General features: G+C 34.4%; 1 protein-coding gene across 2 annotated transcripts in view; it reads right to left on the bottom strand.

The window, feature by feature from the left end:
* Positions 1-742: 742 nt before the first annotated feature.
* The window catches only part of LOC145672132 (late secretory pathway protein AVL9 homolog), a 73977-nt gene continuing 51760 nt past the window's right edge, over positions 743-22959 (bottom strand). For both annotated transcript variants that reach the window (XM_081741432.1, XM_081741433.1), the window contains 4 exons: positions 20771-20990; positions 15366-15537; positions 12581-12669; positions 743-9955 (listed from right to left, as the gene is read on the bottom strand). In XM_081741432.1, coding sequence (XP_081597558.1) covers positions 9753-9955; positions 12581-12669; positions 15366-15537; positions 20771-20990 — 684 coding nt within the window. In that variant the 3' untranslated portion in view covers positions 743-9752. The remainder of the gene's footprint in view (positions 9956-12580; positions 12670-15365; positions 15538-20770; positions 20991-22959) is intronic.

The following is a 22959-nucleotide window of genomic DNA, read 5'->3' as shown; positions in this document are numbered from 1 at the left end:
ATATACATATCACTATTATATATAGTGCTATATTTGATGATCTCACTTCAAATATTCTAAATTGAATTCTACTTTTGCTTTCACTATTTCAACTTGAACGTATTATTCATTTGGTCATGATTCATTAACAAGTGAAAATAGAAACTTATTGTCTGGAAGAATGAAGTTATAACTAGTCTAAATGAAACCTATTCTAAAGTCAATACGAACCTTTATAGAAAACTACCTCATTGTCACCTCTCAATAGAAGGTCCGTTAACAGTGGCAAGATGAAACGCCTCATAATACGTCCTTTCAATGTGTCGAAAACGAAAGTTTAAAATATTTTAAAAATAGATAAACTTAATGTTAACAATAAGTATTTTCTTTTTACATAATACAAGTAATACTTTTTTTTTTGTCTGCATCATAATTAATCAAATTAAGTTCAGTTCTGCCCTTTTATACTGTTTCTAATACATATATTGTACAGTAAGGGACAGTTCTGGATGGTACACTTTTGCCGTAAATATCCATATGGGTGTACCATTCAGAAGTGTCCCTTACTGTACAAGATTTTCACAAGGTAATTTTTTTCACATTTTTGTGCAATGAGAATCCTGATAACTGAGGATCTTTATAGTTACTTCACACTTTATTTGCTTGCTTTTCATAATCCTCTTATCGCCAATACAGAAGAATAACATTAATAGATAATCAAAATTCTATTAACCCCTTACTGTTTGGTTATTTCTTGATGGTGAATACAAATTTGTGACAATAATTTCCACAAGGATTTAAAATATTAATTTTGGACTTAAAAAAACATTTACATCTGCCATATAAATAACTAATTGTTTGCAAGACATCCTAAATATATACAACAGCAAGGGTTTCACATCTTATCTTATTACTACTTTTTAGACGTTAATGCTCTTTCAATTCGTCACAAAAAAAAACTGGTCAAAAAGCTGTCGAATTTCCACTCTAGAATATTCTCAGATATTTTACATCTTTTTAGGAACTCTACATTAAATGCTGGTTCAAAGTAACAACTATTTTAAAAAAAATCTGCTCTACCTACTTCCCATACTTAAAGGTGTGTTTCAAAAGACTTTTTTTTTTTTTTTTAATACTAATGTACATATTGTAGATCGACCGGTTCTCTCAAGAGGAATCGGTTTCCTTCTCACCTTTCAAACTGAAGGTGATTGTAGAAACAAACAAAATTCATCGAAATACGTTACTTGCAAATTTCAAATTTTGGCCAGGAGGTGAATAGATAAATTATAAGTATTCTGAAGTCCTTATTCAAATTGTTGATAACAGTAGACTTATTTTGGACTACTTCACAATTTTAGAAATGATTTACCCTGGATTTTCACATGAACTGTCATAGTTTACGTGACTAAATAATAACGTTCATCGACTTATACAAAATTACACGTAAATATTTTTTTAACATATAAACATAATTAACTTTAATTATGTCTTTATGGTGTCAAGGCTATTTTGGAATTCAATACTTTAAACGTACTTCTCTCAAGATTGCTATTTTAAAATCTATTGAGTTCTATTGACGTATACATACAGAGCCTAGCAAGAAATACCGCCACTGAACTTCAAGAGGATTCATTGTCAAACGAAAGAAGAAAGTTCTAATAAAAATGAACCGAATGAACGTCTACTTTAAGAATACATACTTGCAAAAATGCAAAAGAAGATATCACTTTTTGAAGTTGCCTAGCTTGATAACTACATGATCTACTTAAGTGGTTAGAGAAATTATGGACGACCTGGTGTAAGTTCTATTTAAATATCCATCTTAACTACACTTCCTTTCCCCTGATATTCGGTTTTATCTTAAAATTTGTTGTGTAAGTACCAGAAAGTTTTCAAACATGATCATTTAGAAATTGCACTGTTTCAGCTGTAACTTTGTTGCTCAGGAAACACCTTCTCGCGTCGGGCGGCCAATTAAACATTTAACCCCCACCCCCTCTTTTCGTAATGGTGGAAGTAAGAAGCAAGAGATATTATTTCTAAGGTAGCCAACATTCTACGGTAATGTTGTTTACTTAAAGGAAACAGTGGTAATAATAATATTTTAAAAAAAGGAAAAATGAAATGAAATGAAATGAAATCTGAGTTTTACGTCCCACGGATATGCCGGCTAGGCTAAAGGAGACGGTGATGATGAGAAATGAATGAAATGGTGGAATGAAGAAAGTGGGAGGAAACGCGAGAACTCCGAGGAAACCCACGCACACGGTTTGTCCACCATAAAGTTCACTGGCGCAAGCTGGAATCGAACCAGGGACCCTATGCACCAAGGGTGAACGCTCTACCACTGAGCCACAACAGCCTCTAATTAAAAAAAAAAAAAAATCACAGTATTGATTACGTGGAACCTTTTTATGTTTCCTAAAAAGTATTTGCTAACAAAGATGGTAAATAATAATAATAATAATAATAATAATAATAATAATAATAATAATAATAATAATAATAATACAGCGTGACTTGAAATTTTCTAAAGCTCAATGATTAAAATAAGTACGCTTTATTCTTAGTAAAAGTCCAAAACTTTAAATTTACAGTACTCTGTTGCATCCTTCATATAACTGAAATATTACATTATTTTTTAAGACTGACTAAAATTTTGAAATTAAAAGAATAATTTATATTTATTTGACTTCATTTGCAACTTTTACACGGAGCATACAGAAGCGTATATATATATATATATATATCTATATATCTATATCTATATCTATATATATATATCTATATATCTATATCTATATATATATATATCTATATCTATATCTATCTATCTATCTATCTATCTATATATATATATATATATATATATATATATATATATATATATATATATATATAAAAGAATTAGGAGTAACTATGTGTAAGTTTTAAAACAAAATTAAGATCTTTTTTCGTATGTTATAACGCTGCATATCGATGTGTGTTTCGCATGCTGTCAAAATCTGTTCCAGAACAAGAACTGTCTTTTATGTTATTGGAAAATTACGGAAGTTTAATACGCATGATTCTCATTTCGACACTATCCTTCATCGTATATTATTTTCTATTAGTTGGCTACTTTCTAATAGAACCAATGTATGGTTCAAGATTTACGAGCTTAATTGTTAAAAAGACTCTTCAATTAAAAACTTCCTCCCTATCGCTAAACACGCTGGTAGAAAACTAATCATTTTTTAAAGCTAATTAGGTGAATGTATAGTTTGATTTCCTCTTATAACAGTGAAAAATCAAAACATCTGGATATTAGTCTACAAGCGAATATGCTCAAATACTCGTCAAAAATAAACTTCAAATATCTGATAAATGCGTGAAGCGGATATATGGCAACGCTCTTCAACTTCTAGAGTGAGTCTTACATAAGTAGGGCAAATTATCTTTAAAGGGAAAGGGGGAGGAGGAGAGCAGAACTCCGCATATTGAAACAAATATCTAGGTTTTCTTCTGACGAGTTACGCATCTAAGAAGAACTCCTACACTGATATTGTGTATTTGAATAGTTATCATATTTGCTTTTAGGCTTATTGTAGTGATTTTCAACCTACTGTGGGTCATGGCACAGCATGCTTTATTAAGCGTACGAGCAGATTACTAGCGTACGAGGAGATAGCTCAACTTTTTCATTAATTACTAGGTTCATTCTTGAATATATGTGGAATAAATATTTTTTTTCGCCTTCAGAATATTTTCCCTTTTTAAAAATATATTGAATTATATTATTTTTATTCATTTTCCCCTTTCACTGTCACACTGTTTCGAAAGTTTCATGGCATACCAGTTGAAAACCACTAGCTTACTGAGTACAAGACTTTTCTGGACTGTAACCAAGTGCTGTGTGAACTCCAAGTTATGATTTGTATGTAAAATTCATTACGTCACTAACTCTCATTCCTTGTCTCCAAACAAGAATATTTTAAGAAACAATCAGATCAGAACACGATACGTAGCCTTATCTGCTGGTGTAATGAACAGGCGTGTTCCTGATACACATGGTCAGATATATTCTGCTTTTCCCATGTTTTAAAATGTCAAATTTTTTCATGCATGTGACGAGGATATGAACACACTCCACACTCATCATAACTGACCATTCTGCTGTGTATATCTAACAAAACTAGTGGAATGAGAATGTGGGACGAAGCCCCGAGAAAACTACGGACACAATGTTGTTCACCACCCACTCACATGACCTCGGATTGAGAATGGAATCTCTCGCACCAAAGGTGAGCGGTCTTCCATTGACTACTACGTCCCCAATGCTACATGTGCAAGTACGCAATAAGGTTGATAGCAGTACAGCCAGTTATAACACTGTAGCTTTTTAATAAATACTATTACTAAAGATACACTATTTAAGCATCTGTATTGTTTTTCATTCGAAAACATTTCGATGACTGTCATCAGCGGTACGTAATAATTAAGGAATATTTACATCGATTAATGGTCTCTATTATTATTTTTTTTTTTCTTTTTCGAAAAACTGAAAATTTAGCTTTATGGAAATCATTAATCAAGGTAAATATTCTTTAATAATCACGCATTGATGATGATGACAAGCAGTAATCGTAACATCTACAAATACATTAAGAATACGGATGCTTAAATAGAGTTCAAGGTCAGTATTTCTTTAATAGCTATGTACCCTATCGGTTCATTTAATAACTGAAGTGGGGGCCGCGGTGGCTAAACGGTTGTGTGTTCCCCTCTGTCGTATGGGGCCCTGGTTTGATCCCAGCTTCCGTCACGTAGTCTTGGCGGTGAACAAACACTGTAAGGGATAGGTTTTCTCGGGGTTCTCCGTTTTCTTACCCTTTCATCATCCATCTCATCACCGTCTCGTTTTACCTCTGTTCATAATCATGGGACGTTAAACTAATAAAAATATATATTAGTTTTATCTTATGGGAAAAAATAATCCCCATTACAATGACAGTATTTTAATTCATTTATATGTGTCAGAAAATTGAAATATTTCAGCTTCAATGAAGGCTCACCATTACTTATTTTTTGCTTCATGTAGTACGAAATTACTATGTATGGTAATTCTGATAACATTACACTGACAACGTTAATATAAAAGCTTGGAAGGGGCATCCCTCTATTACTGAGTGTTACGCATGTGCGGACGGAGACAGTTCTCTATTTGGTCCTACAGTTTTCAAGCTACGGCGCTTCAAAACTGACTACCAGCACTTTTAACAACGTATAACTGTGCAATGTGTGTTTCGATTAATGTTCAATAGATTTTTTTTCTTTCATTTTATAAAGAGTTATCTCCCGAAGTTAGGTAACAGTATTTTTAGGTAATTTATATTTTATATGTAGTTTGCAATAGAATTTTGAATTCTAGTTCACTGATACTTCCGTATATGGCAGTACATTAAGCATTAAAAGACGCAAGAGATGGCTTTTCTTCACGTATCCTGAAATTTGGTGAATTTCCCTATTAATTATTGAATTTCGACCATTTTCCATGTCCAATCCTTAAATTTTAGCCGACTCAAGGATTCTACAATTTGCAGCAAACCCATATTGGTAGACGCTCCTGATACTGTATTGTCTTACGTTTCGACGTACTAGATCGGTCTCGCGTTTACTGAAATATCAACTTAAGGAAAATAACCGACGATAGTGTATTTTTTTTTAAAAAAATCATTCTCTCTAAGCTTGAGGAACCAGTCAATCGAACGTGGTGTTTTCATTTGGTGTTTTAACTGTTTTAGAAAATATTGATATTACCATTGTGCAACCTTACGGACTAAGACAGACGATTTTCTCATTTTAGTCTTCTACATAGTATTTAAATACAAAAAAAGTGCGCACAAAATAACTTATCAGGAACTAAAGGTTGTTTATATTGTTATAATTATTCTAAGTAAAATTTTCTCCATTTCACTTTTCTAGAAAAAAAATAAATAAAATAAAATAAAAATAAAACGAAAAGCAAAATTACAATTTGGGAAGGACACGAGTCCTAGAACATAAAACACGGTTAATTTAAAGCGTGGCTAAGCGGTTAGCGTACGCACATTTGGCGTGGGAATCCTGCATTCGATTTCCGGTGGGAGCTCATGTGGTTCGGATTCCACTTTAATCAGTAGATCCCGTCTCATATAGCCTCGCTGTTGAAAGGGACGTTAAACTCAACTCAACGATTAATTTAAACTCAGCAATGCGTCTAAGTTGCTACTGAAAATTTTTGTATTAATAAATATTTACACTCACTTCTGAGTACTGTCCTCGCGCCACGAGAAAAACTCTGACGTAGATGTATCACATGTGCCCACGCTGTCGATTTTACAGGCGCGGGGAGGCCGTTACATTCGGGCACAAAACACCGTGTGACGAACAGGCTGTACTCAGAACGAGATTCAGGATTGCCACGTTATGAGTAATTGTTAAGATTAGGAAAAAGAAAATATCTGTAGCAAATAATATTGCACTTAGCAAAGAACCATTGAATACATTTTGGCATATGATTTTCACTGATACATAGCCCAGAAATAAACTTGAAAAATGGCTACTTTCGGAGTTTCTTTGAAAAACTGTTTGGTTGATATTTTTATATTTGAGGGAAAAACTTAAGTGTTACACATGTTGATTTCTGGTCTTTTTAAAAAAATTCTGCGGGAGAGGGAAAACCACTGTCTGGGATATCTCCGAACCAACCCCTCCCCCCCACACACACACTCGAAATTAATCCTACTTTTTATTTCAGTTCCACGTTCACATGGGGTACAAAGGGGAGGCACGGTGGCTCAGTGATAGGCTGCTTAACTCTGGTGTGTAGGGTCTCTGGTTCGATTCCCGGCCAGGTAAGTTTGTGGCGGACAACATCGTGTCTGTAGGTGTACCCTCGTTCAATCCCACATTTTCATTCCACCAATTCTGCCATTATCATTCACTTGCTTTATCATCGTCTCCCTTAGCCTTACGGGCATAATCGTGGGACGTTAAACTGAAAGATTTCATTTACATGAGGTGCAAAATCACATAAAGACTCGATTGCTTCTCAACCAAAAAAACAACTATAATAATAAATAAAATACTGTACTTCTGATGCAACAATCTTTAGAGGACCACGGCCTTCTAGCCAGCTTGTGACGCTTATGCCTTACAACTGGCATACAGATGTTACAATCAACGTTCTAATATATTTGCCTCCCCGCATCCTGGAAATGTTATCCCAATTGATAATTTCCTCGGGTAAATTTTAGAAGGTCAATGTACTGTAAATTCACTTCACCGTACTGGCAACCCTTGATACCACATCTTTTAAACGCGGAAAGGCCAAACATAAACCGTCGTCCACCCCCAGATTCTGAAAATAGAGTTGACCTTCGTGCCTCTCTTCACCCCGTCCCCATCTGTATAGAGTTTACTCGTGGCGCGAGGTCTGTACCCGTTCAATTACAATAATGCGTTTCTTTAGTAGTTCAAAAAGTCAAGCTACAATTTTTACAGCTGAGAAAAACGTCAAAAATATTTGCCGACAGGTGCTATGGGATACATAACTTCAATAAAGAAGTCTTATCTTGTATTTCGAATTTTTGTGATTCACTCATATCATTTCAGTGTTCTCTGACGTTTTCTTCAGTGATGACTAAAAATTGTTAAATAGACGCATTGTTAAGGCTCTTCCCTTCCTGTGAAACTTTCCTCAAAGAAAACGTCCAGAAACATTACAGAAACATTTTTTTAGTATGTTGTATAATTAATAATGTTTGTCATTAATTTTAGATCTATTTTTTTGCTTGAGCAAAAGAGTAACGACATTGCAAGTAACTGCTGATTACTTTCCGCTACTTAAACGAAACAGGCTTTATTTTTTTTTATTTTTTTAAAGAAAAAGTATGATACACAAATAAATGCTAACCAGTGCCATCGGCTGAAATCTGTCTTTAACATTGGGGAGGAGGGGGAGGGGGATTTACGACCGTTTCCATACTCTTATTTTTTTAAGCGATATTCAAAATATTTACGAAGTTGAAAAACAATGCTGTGGAGGATCAGGGGAGCAGAGTTGTCTTCAACATTGGGAGGCAGGGAGATTTGAGGCTTATTCTGGGAAGGGGGAGATGATTTCTGAGGTGAACCTACTGGATATTACACAGCAAGGGACATCAATTTCATCTTACTTTCCTCTGTAGCAGTCGGACATAAATCATAACACTTCTGCCCCAAAAACACATTTAAAATCGGATTATTTGGGGGGACATTCCCCCAGTTCCAAGACTGGGGAGACGTCCCCTCATCCTCCCCGGGATTTGCGCCAGAGCTAACCACTGGGCTTGTATAAACTCTATCTTGTGCGTGGAAACTGAAATGCATTTCTGGAAACTATAAGTTACCTTTATGCTGGTTGCTGTATATATAATACACATGATCTCGAGGAGTGAGATTATCCACTTTTTTCTGACGAGAGTTTCGCAAGAAGGGAGGAATCTTAATGTGTTCAGTTTAGCAATTTTTAGAAGTCACTGAAAGAATGTCAGATGACAGTGAATCACAAAAATTCGAGATAAAAGGTAGAACTGTTCTTATATTCGTCACTAATATGTCATAATGTCGTAACCTACGCATAACGTATTTATCAGGAAAAAACACCAATCTATTTCATGGTTTCTAAGTCAAGTCCTTCAAATATTAACTTTAATGTTGACATTCCCTCCCGAGACAATATGAAACTATAGTTTAACATGGGATTCAAAACTCATGTATTCACCATCGGGAAAAGAGCTAGACCGTCTTTCTAAGGATGCGAACGACCGCGACTGTCACAGGGAAGCTTAAAAGTTACCTTTACTTGCATAGTGAATAATCTTTTGAACATGAAAAAGGAAAAGAAAATCGTACCATTGCTCTAGGAGTGTGCTTCAGATCGATTCAAAACTTTAAAGAAGGTCAAAATCTCGCCCGAATTTCACAATTTTACAATTATTGTGTACACTTTTTATTACCAGACGATCATTCAAAGTCAAAACAATTTAATACTTATCATCAAATTACAAACTCAACAGGAATCAGAACAGAATTCAACTTCCAGCTTTCATGAACACGTACTGAGAATTAACTTGTTCTTTACAAAAACAAACCTTCAAAAATATTACCTATCAAACTTAGACTACTATTATACATCAGACAATATGTAACTACAGTGAAATAATACATGTAATACATTACTACAGATTATTTACATATACGTATATCCTCTGTAACATTAAAACAACATAAAGAAAAATCTAAAATATCAACAACACATAACATATCAAAAGCACAATATATATCTTCTCTACACATAAACAACAAAACATTCATTTATTTGAGAAAATAAAAGGAATGATATCCTATATACAAGAACAAAATATTTTCCTCTTGAAATGCATTTGTTCATATACGAGACGCACAGTTATGCAGCACCTACTATACTCCTTCCACCAATATATCACTATCATGTACGGCACATGAAGAAAAATATTTTATATATATTTATAAATAATACAAATCAAATCACAGGCTCGACTATTTTGTGGTTAAGCAAACGAAAAGACTAAACTTAAATTGATGGTACATTTACTCATCCGCTTTTCATATACCACTAGAGATACGCTACGATGGCTTTTTTTTAATTTCTTAATTTCGTAATTCACTCGCTCACACATACACACACTAAATAAATTACTTTCTAACATTCAACCTATAAACTATGATCACTGTTCTGCAACGGGATCACTCACACTATTCTCAGGTGAATGTTTACTTGTGTCTGCTTGGTTCTCTTCTGTCGTGGATGAATCACTCTTTAGAAATTCCAAAGCTGGTGCTGGTCTTTCTAACTCGGGATACTGCGATGCAGCTGTGAAAGTTGTCCACCAACTAGACAAAGCACCTCGTGCTTGAGAGAGAGCTCCACCTGCAGAATTGAAAGAAAAAAATATGTACATTAAAAACAAGTATACAGAAAAGAAATCTAATTTATTGTACTTTTCGTAACGTATAATTCTGTGACATTCGTACGTTGATATGTGCGTATTATCCTACATACGATCACGGTAAAGCACGCATATTTTTCGGTATTATATCCCAACAGCATGTGAATATAAAGATATAACTGAATTAAAAGGGGTTTCGTAGTCTACTGGTTAAAATATTGAACCCACGGGTTCCGGGTTCGATTTCCGGGATGCACCCTGATTTTGACATCCAACCAGCGTCGAGGCAAACTGAAGAGTCACGTGAAAAAAAGACGCCACGACCACTATTGTAGATCCAGAAAGCTCCTGATGTGCCTGTTAGAGGAAAAAAGACGCGACCAGTGTTCTCGCTAGGCTGAACGTAGTTCAACTACTCGCTAACAGATGGCGTTAGAGCTGGTTTTATAACTAAATTTAAAGGTTTAAAAAGGCACACGTAATGGGATTGGAAGCAAATGTGGTGAACCTCACTTTAAAAAGGTGCATTATCAGGTATATTTCCGCATGACCTGTAGACCCAGGGTGTTTTCAATATTTAGTTTTAGAACTACCGTACGAGTCTGACACAATTTCTTGTAATTCTTACACAATCTTGAACCTAAAATTTAAACGGGAAATTGAAGCTTGTACTAGTAGCTGTAAATTTCCAAGAAAGCTGTAAAATTAACCGCCTCAGCATAGTCCGAAGTTCTCTACTTAAGAGTGTTCTGACATTGCCTTGCATTACAAGTGATATAGGCATGATAGGCGTAGGTGTATGTGCGTCTGATAGGACTGTCTATCATCACTTATAAACTATTACCATTTATAAAATACTATTATATAGTATTATCTTTATAAAATACAAATTAATACGTGCACAAAATTACTTACTGCATTAGAAGCACTCATGGGTGGCGATCAGGGGGGCTAGGGGGGCAGTTGCCCCCCACTTTTTTTTTGAAGTGACCCACTAATGAATATAGTTTCATTTGGAAATGTAAAGTTTTTGTATGTATTACTGGTTCACAGAAACAAAATAGTTCGATATAATATTTGCCGTTGCGAGAGTTCGTATTGGTTATCTTCCCGTGGTGTTAAGAAAGCTACAGGAATTGCGTTTTAATTGCCACAGAAAACGGTCCAAAAATTAACCTATTGGAGCGCAACAATTCCAGCGTACTTTCATTTCTTCTTACAAAGATTCTATATGCTAATGAGGCTCTTTGAAACTAATTGAGAGAACATTTCGCAAACAAACAAACAAACAAACAAACAAACAAACAAACAAACAAACAAATAAATAAATAAATAAAAATAGATAAATAAAAAATAAATAAATAAATAAATCAAAAAGGTCTTTCACAAGTTATTCTTTAATTACACAAAAATTGATAGTTCCTAAAATGTCTTTTCTTCTTTCTAATAGTATGGAATATTGATTACAAAGAGAGTTGATTTTGAGTTTAACGTCCCTTTCAGCAGCGAGGCTATATGAAACAGGACCTCCAAACTACATGAGCTCCCACCGGGAATCGAACCCAGGTATCCCATTCCAAATGATTAAAAAGAGAGTAATAAGAAACAACTACCTTTATCATTGTTTTGCAATGTAATATACGAGTGAAATGGCGTGTTTAGGGGTGTACGAGTGTATATACAATTAAATTTAGTAAATTCGACATAATTCTAAGTTTTAGGATTATTTTGTAAAACTGGAGTGTGGAGTGTTTTTAAGTTTTGTTAAGTTTTGATGTATTTCAAGAAAGTGAAAACGGCACCTAATGGCAACGAACAATTTTCGGAAACTGCAAAAATATTTCTTTAAATGTCGTAACATATGCTTGTAGCATTTACTGTATTTCTAAGAGTAATAACATACATTTAATAGTATGTGTGGAATTAAAGATGTAAGTTGTTCATTAATCCCTGGTTTAAATACAATTTTGCAAAACATGTATTCAAAATTGTATTATTCATTACCATGATTAATATTATTCTTTCTATTTATTTGTTTTGCAATTTATTAAATAATCTGATCACACAATATTTTCCAGATACAATTTTAAGATGTTCATGAGCAAGGAATCGAATCTCTTCTTACACCTTCGTTGTTTAAGAATACAAAGGGCTAGTATCTACTTGCGTTGCTCATGTTAATTTATTTAATAAAATATGAAATACGATATACGGTATTTTAACTGAAAAAGATAGTATCCTATTAGTTATACAACCTTTCGTCAAACAAAGTGTTAGAAACAACCAGGAAAACTAACATTGATATACAAATATTTGTGTCTTGCCCCCCCCCCCCCCCCACACACACACTTTTAACCTCCAATCGCCCCGCCAATGCAAGCACTTACAGTCTGTAGTAGCTTTTGCCTCAAAATAATTTACCGTATTTTCTTTAAACTGGCCTCTTTTCAATGCACTTGCTGGTGGCCAACATAGGTTTAAGTGTACTTTTGCACATCATTGGCAATTTCTGCTCCTCTTTACATCTTCCCTTATCGAAACTGGTGCATACAAAAGAATATCAGTATTTACTGCTTTGATTCTAACCTAAATATCTAAACACTTACCGACTGCACGTCCCGTGTGAGCCACAGCTCTACCTGTGCTCACCATTGCCTGATTCAGTTTGCGACCGCTTTCCGTATTCTGCATAGTACTGAAAAGAAGAGTAATAATAAAAGTTTAGGAAACATGCAAACTAGAACAAATTGGCTGGAGTTTCAAACTACTTCAATAACGGAAGCATTTAGTTATCTCTTAGTGTGTACTATCTCGATAACACTAGTTACAGCATGTTTGTTTATTACTGCCCATTAATTACAGTTTCAGTTATTTTATGCAAAGTTAGTAGAAACAAAATCAAAGTTAATTTCTCTTTCACAGTCTCCTAGCTACGATAAATGTATTTCGGGAAATTTTTAAACAGCAGAAATGCGTTTTCAGAAAGTTATGAACTTACTGTTTTCTGTTCCTAGGACAGAAAATTAAAACTGTGTAAATTCTGAAAACAGATTTTTTTAACAATGTTTATTTGTTTCATTTTTATTGCAAAGAGGACCTCACTTAAAAAGATAACCTCGTAATTCAACCAGAATTGAAAAAAAACCCACGGTTTAAAAGAAGCCAAGTGAGTTTTACTGGGTATAATTGTTTTTTATTGAGCAAAATTTCGGTTTTATTAAATTTTGTACGTACATTTAAAGTCGTATTTCTACTTAAAAATTCATTTAAGAACTTATGTTCTATTATACACATGAAACTGTGGAATTTCCTTGTCGCACGAAGAGTCAATAAGATCCATCCGCATTTCATGGGAAACACTTTGCACCATTGGCACTCGCTTATATTTCGATTTCTAGATATGCATTTTTGTAGAGTAACAAAGAGATCGGTAATTCTATATAACATAAGGCAGGAATTAAATCCCCTACTACACTCAGTATTCCCTACCACCGTAATGTTACTCCTTCCCATCCACACCCCAAACCCTTCTTCCCACCACCCCTCATGCCGATGGAGACTGAATTTGGGACTTCAACGGCATCGGAAGTGTCACTATTCATCTCAGTGACCCTGAAAACTTTGAACTGCACGCTAATATCGGTCGTTTCGCATTATTTTTACTTGTTAACCCTTCTCCTACCGCTCATCTCCTCAGGAGATGAATGTAGACTCAAACAGCATTGAGTCACTATTCTTCTTGGCGACATAGAGAGCTTTCGATTGCACACTAATATCGGTCGTCTCCGATTATTTTTATTTTTACCTCCTTCTCTCCTCACCTTCCAATGCCGATGGCGAATGAGTTGAGTTGATTTTAGTTTAGCGTCCCTTTCAGCAGCGAGACTATATGAGACGTGGACCTACTGATTAACGTGGAATCCGAACCACATGAGCTCCCGCCGGGAATCGAATCTGGGTCTCCCACGCCGCCGATGGCGAATGAATGTCTACTTAAACACCATTGAGTGTGTCACTATTCTTCTCAGCGACCCCGAAAACTATTGAATGCACACTTAATATCTGTCATTTTCGCTTATTTTTATGTCATCTCTTTCCCAACGCCTATGCCTATTATGTGATTAAAGAAAAAAAAAAGTCATGGTCCACTCGTATTACTTGAAAAAAGTATTACCAGACTTCAACAAAAGCGCTAAAACCAGAATATAATAATAATGACGTGCTTCAAACTGGACACTAATTTATTACTATTGTTAATAATAAATTCTGAATTCGGTGCCAGGACGAACAAATCAATCCCTCATAAAATCACTACTGAAACCGATTTCACATGAGGCATTAATTTGTTTAACCCTTTAAATGGTTATGACGTAATACTACGTGTCATGGTATATGTGCAGTAGAAACGGCTACGACGTAGTACTACGTCTTGACTAAAAAGTCACTAATGTTCAGTGGTAATGACGAAGGTCTCTCTTGAAAACTTTTCTTCTTACATTCAAATCTGAAACAAATCAATAGATAGCTCTGAATGCCCCACATAATAGATACCACATTGTTGCTCGTAAGAAGAACATTGCTGCTGATTAATAAAAGACACAGAAACTGCAAGCAAATGTCTTGGTGAGGCACGGACTTCTTTGTAACATTCTTTTGTTTATTGTTGTGTTCTATTATCGTTTGTGTGAAACATACATCATTGTTTCATCATTGTTTCATTGTTCTACGTTTCTTGTGGCTACGACGTAGTACTACGTCTGCCACCTGAAAGCACACATTTCCAGAAAACTGTGCCAGTTAAAGGGTTAATCCCCTCACGTCTCACCGCATCCTATCGCTGCCTTGGACAGTTCGCATAAGCAATCATTGATTCTGTAAAGAATCCAATTCTTCAGCGAATACAAAACTACAAATCTCACGAATGGTAGCAATCCAGATTTCAGCTACAATCGCCGCCAGCACCTCTATTGGAATAAAACTTGACCTACAGCTCTGGACCATGCACAGTTACTACTGACAGTAGCGACATCTTGCGGCCCAGCTGTAAAACTTTCGCTTTTAATTAAATTTGGTGGATCCGTCTTCTTAGCACTATTCTGCTGTTTTATTTATTGTACGAAGTTTCTATAAAATATCTTAAATCTGCATTTCAATATTTCAGGAAACAAAATATAAGAAACGAAGGAGTCAACCAGTTTTTGCGTATACTACACCTACGGAGCTGAAGAAGCAAAACGTGCAATCGGACCGAAATTGAACTTAGATTTCGGGATTACCATGCCGGTGCGTCAACATTGTTCCTCTTAGTTTAGTGAACCATTATCAATTTAAAAAGATTGAAATATCTAATTGTAATAATAATAATAATAATAAAATACGAAGATTATTTACTGTGATAATCGAAGTTTCATGTCTGCCATAGAGAGTTGACCAGAGAAAGGATGTCCGGGTACAATTTCCATTATTGTGCTGTAGTCTCCACTCTGCCACATCTTATAATTATGCGTTGATTTCCATGCGCTGATAAAACTAGAATTGAAGTGTTCGAGCTCCTTGCTTCCTTCTGAAAATTTAAAATATTAATTAGGTTATATTTAATTAGATTTAAAAAAAAAAAATACAAATACTAGGGCTTCAAAAGGCTATGCACAATGAACAGATTTTAATACACTGTAATCCTTTGCAATCTCTTTGGGATATGGTCTCGTGTAATTGTAGCATCAAAAAGAAATGAAGATTACAGCTCAGCTAGAAAGATATAGCTTTAGAACATAATCCATTTACTAAAAGAGGAGTCTAAACTAGGGTCTGCGGATTCGAAGGGTTCTTTAGGTGTATTCCAGGAGGTTCGAAGGATACTTTTAACTTTTATACATACATAGAATTCACCTAGCCACTAGCAGAAATACATTCCTCCCATGCGTAATATTTTTCTAATAGCTTTTTTAACGAATGGACCAATCAAAGCTTTTTCTTTTTTTTAAAACATTAAGATGACAGAGCTCATAGTGGTCTGGTCACTTGTAAGTAGTTGAAAAGTGACCAAAAGCTCACGAAAAAGGATCAAAAGCACGAAAAAGTGACCAAAATCTCATCATGCCCCTTTTTCCCTTTGTCAATTTCTCCATCGCCTCTCTTTGTTTGTTGTTTTGTTTCATCTTTTCTTCTTTTTGAACTTTCTCCTTTCTTAGGTTTTCTAAGTATGTTTTGTAGTTACGGTAAGCGGACTTGAAATATTCAAATTCATCACCTACACTTAAGCAGCATAACACAAGACGAACATGAACCACACACACAACGTTGAGCGGAGCGTTAACTATTACGAGAGAAAACTAAAAGACTATTATGATAGAAGAAAGAATAGACACAGAAGGGTTCTCAACCCTACCTTGAGAGCTTAAGCATCCACCAACCATCCACTATGTTTTAGAAAGAATAAAAGCTGAAGTGAGAATAAAGCTGACTGTTTCACATGTGGCAGCAAGTACTGAAGCTTTCAGAAGAGTAATGAGTAACAAGTTTGTGCCCTTTTCCATTTATATTTATCTTAGAAAAATGCCAATGCAAAACATACATCACACAGAAAAGTTACTTTGCCTCCCCAAAAAGTAACTTTTAGTGACAATTTTTTTTTTTTTTTAAAAAGTAACTTAGTGACCAACTTAAAAAATGTAACTTTTAGTTATAAAAAAAAAAAAAAGTTACTCGCTATGAGCCCTGAGATGATTTTGAAACTACTTAAATTTGATCAATTTATAAGCCGAGTTAGTTGGTTTATAATTTTAAGTTACTATAAACTGAGTATGTACGGTAAGTAATCGAGTTATTATTTTTGCCAGTGGCTGTGCATGTATTCACACTTAGCAGTATAATTCATTAGAACAATTCCATTTCAAATCGTCCAGGCAAACCACAATTGGTCCCCATCATAGTATCAGATTTCATTTATTTTTTGTATATGGGATCTACATGCAATATTATTAGACCCATATTTTTTATTTTTGCTGAAAAAAATTTTTCCTTCGATATACAGCCTTCCAAAATGGCTGCCCTCCTCTCGGATTGCTCGAAAAATTGAAAAACATGTCAAATTAAAAGTTTTGTTGTAGAGAAACTAATGTACTTAGTAACATAATCGCAATAGCAGGAAGAGTATCAAGTTGTATGTTTCGTTGGAGGGTAAAAATTCGTCTATTGGTCCAATAGGAATCGCGCAATTCACTCGCAATGTTGCCAACTTTGATGAAAATTTTGCTAACTTCAAACATTTTTTTTTTCTGTCTTCACGAGCAATATCAACCATCTGTTTGTAGCATCGAAATCTACTGCATAAGGTCTCTTGAAAATGTAAAGGACTTACATTTCTGATTATTACATCCCACGTTATAGCATGATGAAAAGCTGAAAATTTCATTAAGACGCCATGTTTGGACGCCATTTTCTCAAAAACCCCACCTTTTAAAAATCTGAATTTTTTACATGTATTGGAAAAGTACCTAAGTATTTAATATCCGTTAACCGTTCATGCGGCTGAAGCCCCTAACATTCGTAATTAATTATTGAAATTTCGATTTTTGTACTTGCAATGTAAATATTTCCTATGGGCATTTAGGTCCTATACACAAGGCGATTTGAAAGGGAGTATGAAAATTTTGAGAGATGAATCCTGACATCAAATCCAGTAAAAAAGTTCCTATAAACATGAGTCGAATTCCGCTTCGTTTTCGAGTTACAGGGTTTCCAACTCGGGACCAAAAATCGGCTCGCGACAATGGAAAATAAAATATATATTTCGCGTTAAATCAGAAACTGCGTGCTAAAGTTATGATGAAGTTCAGAAAGTTGATTTGTATCAATATCAAAATTTTTACGTGCGTTGCAATTCGGTTGGCAGTGTTGCCAACTTGGTAGAACTTTTATTTCTTTCCAAATGACACTACGTGGTTTTTATTTGATATTTGGTATTCATTAATGATTGCAAACATCACATAAAGCACAATTTTCCCCACATCACCACAGTTTTCGAAAACTTACATGGATTTCATTAAAAGGTTTATCTCGTGCGTTATAGATAGTTTGCAAAATTAAGTGTGAATTTCACTCTATGTTTGTCATCATTAGTAAAACCAAAATGTCGAATAAAAACTACGTCTGTGTAAGTTGTAATAATCATAATAATAATAATAAAAAGAAGAAAAAATATTCTTTATTATTGCAAAACCTCTCATAACTCCACGCATCAAGTTCGAACTTGTTCAAGAAGTTCTGCTGAAACCACGAAACAGTTTATTACGAGGTTTGGTGTCGTGAACATCGTCTTAGTGTTCTCTGGAACCATGAAAATTGTTTTTACTGGTAACATGATATTGTAGTGCACTAGTTACAGTGTTCGTGTGAATAACAATGAGGAAGTCCTATTACAGTAAGGACCGTATTAAATGTGTTGCTGATTCTGAAAGGCATAAGATAATTGTGTACAGAAAGAATTCTTGACAAACATTTTATTTTGTGGTAAAATATATGTATTGCGTACAGCGCGTCTGCCAAAACGTAGCATTAGGAGAGGATGATTATTTGTGTAAAGGGTGCTTTGAGTATTTACCGTGAACAACGTGAATGTGTGTGAGATATTGGTGACCACGAAAGAGATGTAAATATAAAATTATGCACCAGCAGGATAAAGAATTTGTTCCTCTGAATGTAGATTTTGAAACCATTAACCAGACAGTTAACATGCTAAACAAGAAAGTGTCCCCATTAAAACGGCCGTTATCGGTGAAACCTAGACTACGGTGAAGGATTCACCTCTCAAAAATTTTCATACTGGCTCTCAAATCGCCTTGTGTACAGGACACAGATAATCATCCTCCCCCTAATAGTACGTTTGGGCTGACACGCTGTACGCAATCCATATATTTTACCGCAAGATAATTTTTTTCTCTAGAATTCTTTCTGTGCACAATTCTCTTACGGCTTTTAGCATAAACAACACATTTAATACGGTCCTTACTCTAATAGGACTTCCCCATTGTTATTCACACAAACACTTAACTAGTGCACTAGATTGTCATACTACCAGTGTAAACAATTTTCATGGTTCCAGAGAACACTAGGACGATGTTCACGACACCGAATCACACAAACTATCAATAACGCATGTGATAAACCTTTTAATGAAATACATGTAAGTTTTTGAAAACTGTGGTGATGTTGGGAAAATTGTGCTTCATGTGATGTTTGCAATCATTAATGAATACCAAATATCAAATAAAAACCACGTAGTGTCATTTGGAAAGAAATAAAAGTTCTACCAAGTTGGCAACACTGCCAACCGAATTGCAACGCACGTAAAAATTTTGATATTGATACAAATCAACTTTCTGAACTTCATCATAACTTTAGCACGCAGTTTCTGATTTAACGCGAAATATATATTTTATTTTCCATTGTCGCGAGCCGATTTTTGGTCCCGAGTTGGAAACCCTGTAACTCGAAAACGAAGCGGAATTCGACTCATGTTTATAGGAACTTTTTTACTGGATTTGATGTCAGGATTCATCTCTCAAAATTTTCATACTCCCTTTCAAATCGCTTTGTGTATAGGACCTAAATGCCCATAGGAAATATTTACATTGCAAGTACAAAAATCGAAATTTCAATAATTAATTGCGAATGTTAGGGGCTTCAGCCGCATGAACGGTTAACGGATATTAAATACTTAGGTACTTTTCCAATACATGTAAAAAATTCAGATTTTTAAAAGGTGGGGTTTTTGAGAAAATGGCGTCCAAACATGGCGTCTTAATGAAATTTTCAGCTTTTCATCATGCTATAACGTGGGATGTAATAATCAGAAACGTAAGTCCTTTACATTTTCAAGAGACCTTATGGAGTAGATTTCGATGCTACAAGCATATGGTTGATATTGCTCGTGAGGACAGAAAAAAAAATGTTTGAAATTAGCAAAAATTTCATCAAAGTTGGCAACATTGCGAGTGAATTGCGCGATTCCTATTGGACCAATAGATGAATTTTTACTCTCCAACGAAACATACAACTTTTTACTCTTCCTGCTATTGCGATTATGTTACTAAGTACACTGGTTTCTCTACAATAAAATTTTTAATTTGACATGTTTTTCCATTTTTTGAGCAATCCGAGAGGAGGGCGGCCATTTTGGAAGGCTGTATATCGAAGAAAAAATTTTTTTCAGCAAAAAGAAAAAATATGGGTCTAATAATTTTGTATGTAGTTTCTTATTTTAAAAAATAAGTTAAATCTGAGATAGTCGTGTGGACCACCCTGGACGATTTGAAATGGAATCACTCATTACTTCTTGTTTTAGTCTTTGAGAACAATGTATTTGGAAATCTTAATATCCTAAATCAATACGGTATTTTTTTACAACCTAAAATTAAGAAAAAATAAAATTTAACTTTTCTGCACATACAATCGAAGCACACCTATTCCGTCTCCCTTATTGTCGGAAGTACTGGTTTCCAAAATTTCGAAATTTACATAATGTGAAATTTTATTTTAACTTATTTTGTGCTCTTTCAGCTTAGTTCAGTTAACTTTACTCACACCAAGCAATGAATTATCCTAGAAGCAACAATGGGGACTAGAAACAAGAATGGTATTTTTCCTTAGTTTTCACTTTACTAGGAGATCATACTGTCAAGAAGTCTTTGAAACATTGTTCTACTAATCTGCTTTATGCATGTACTATTCATCTTTACGCTTATCACAGGTTTCTTTCTGTTTTCAAATTTAAATAATCTTAAGTTAAATATTACCTTCTAGTAAAGATGTCCTTAATAAACAGAGAAGATATATTTTAAACTGTGCTCTTATCCACTCATCTCCTCCTTCCCATCCAACACCATCAAGGAATACGTCATGCCTTTCTTCCGTTACGTGCTTCAAAACGTAATCAGCAAATCGAAGGTCTTCCGTTGTTAAATGAAGCTGGCGCCGGAGATCATTGTCTTGAGTCTCAATTTTCGCATCATCGATCTACAACAGAACACACAACCAATAGGTAACTTACGTACTGCTTATATATTCACACTTCTAGTACCGCTATATGCAATATGCAATTTAGGTTTCTCCATGTTATTTTGTTTCCTCTATTGTATATTATTTTCAATTTTTGTTCTTGAAGTGTTTAACTATTTTTTTTACTTAAGTAGTATATTCTTTTTTTTTTATGTGGTTCAATACTTTTCTTTAGTAATTGTTAATATTTTGTATGTATTGGTGCTTTGAAAAAAAAAAGAATGTATGCACGTGGTTAAGTGCTCGGAGAAGCTGCAGAACCTTAACTTCGCCACGTAAAAGAAGTCATAAATAAATAAATAAATAAATAAATAAATAAATAAATAAATAAATAAATAAATACACACATGAAATTTAATGTACTACAATCAGTGATGTCGCCAGACACCATCAAGACTGGGCTTACGCTATCCTTCGTTCACAACCTCCACAGATTGAAGGAAAATGAAGTCTATGGTACTTATTCACTCCACATTCTTTTTATTATTTTAATGGTCAAAACATTAACCTTCGAAAAATAGGTTTTTATTAAGAAACATAAGGTGAGTTTATAATTTCTCAATATGTTTTATTACGAAACATAAAACCTTTCGTATTTATTACTTGGGTGAGATATAGAAATGAACATTTTAACTATGTTCAACAGTCATAACAATATTTAAATTTATTATTAACTAGTTCATATTAGCTATACTATCCTAAATAACTTACACTAGAAATACAAATCACTGATCAAAGCAACGCTTATTTCTTAGAAACTAATTAACCGTGTGACAGTCTCGCCAACTAACTGAACATATTGACTTTTCATACACAATTTATCTTAAAACGTCATCATCATCATCATAGGTATTCTGCCTTTATTGGCAGGTCACTTGCTAGCCTTTTCGTCTTCGCGTATGATCTTTCTGTTTTAATATCATCCATTAATTGTAGTCTCTTTCGCCCCCTCCCTCTCTTTCCCGCCACCATACCCTCTAGGACGTCCCTCATGATACAATCTCTTCTTAGGCAATGTCCCAACCAGTTTCTCTTCCTCTTCCTAAAAATTTCTAAAAGTGTTCTTTTCTCACCCACCATTTCTAACACTCTCTCATTCGTTTTGCGCTCGACCCAACTAATTCTTTCCATTCTTCTCCACGCCCACATTTCGAAGGCTTCCAGTCGATTTTCGTCACCTTTACGTAAGGTCCACGTTTCCGCCCCATACAGTACAACACTCCACACGAAGCATTTTATGAGTCTTTTTCTCAACTCTTTGTTCAAGGTCCCACAAAACAGACTTTTTTTTCTTTTAAAGGCTTCTTTCGCCATTCCTATCCTTGCTTTTATTTCACGTTCGCATTTCATGTCATTACTAAGAACACTACCCAGGTATCGAAAACTATTCACTTGTTCTATTTTCTCCCCTCCTACGTTTACTATTCTTAAAACGTAGTGTAAGTTAAATATCAGCTGTAAACCATTTTATTTTAAGTCTGTAACATATGCTACAGTGGGAATTTTCCGTATTATCTAATTTACTTGGACAACAGCACGATCTCGCCAGGCATTATTATTATTATTATTATTATTATTATTAAACTAAAAGTAGTCTCTGAAGTAGTAAAATTCAAATTTGACTTTTAAACTAAGAATAATAATCGTGAAACAAAATTTTATTTCAATCTTTCCCACTTCTGTAATCTCGTCAAAATAAGTAAAATCATATTTGGTAAATCCACTCGTCCTAAAATAATAATAATAATAATAATAATAATAATAATAATAATAATAATAATAATTATTATTATTATTATTATTATTATTATTATTATTATTATTATTACAATTTGTTCGTTAATAACATCAGTCTTTCGCATCTGGTAACACAGAAATTGATAATTTAACAAATACAACGTTTAATGAATGAGCTGTGCTGAGTTTA

This window comes from Thermobia domestica, chromosome 15, assembly GCF_964235325.1.
Source record: "Thermobia domestica chromosome 15, izTheDome1.hap1.1, whole genome shotgun sequence".
NCBI classification, from domain to species: Eukaryota; Metazoa; Arthropoda; class Insecta; order Zygentoma; family Lepismatidae; genus Thermobia; species Thermobia domestica.
This window is presented reverse-complemented; position numbering and strand designations above follow the sequence as displayed.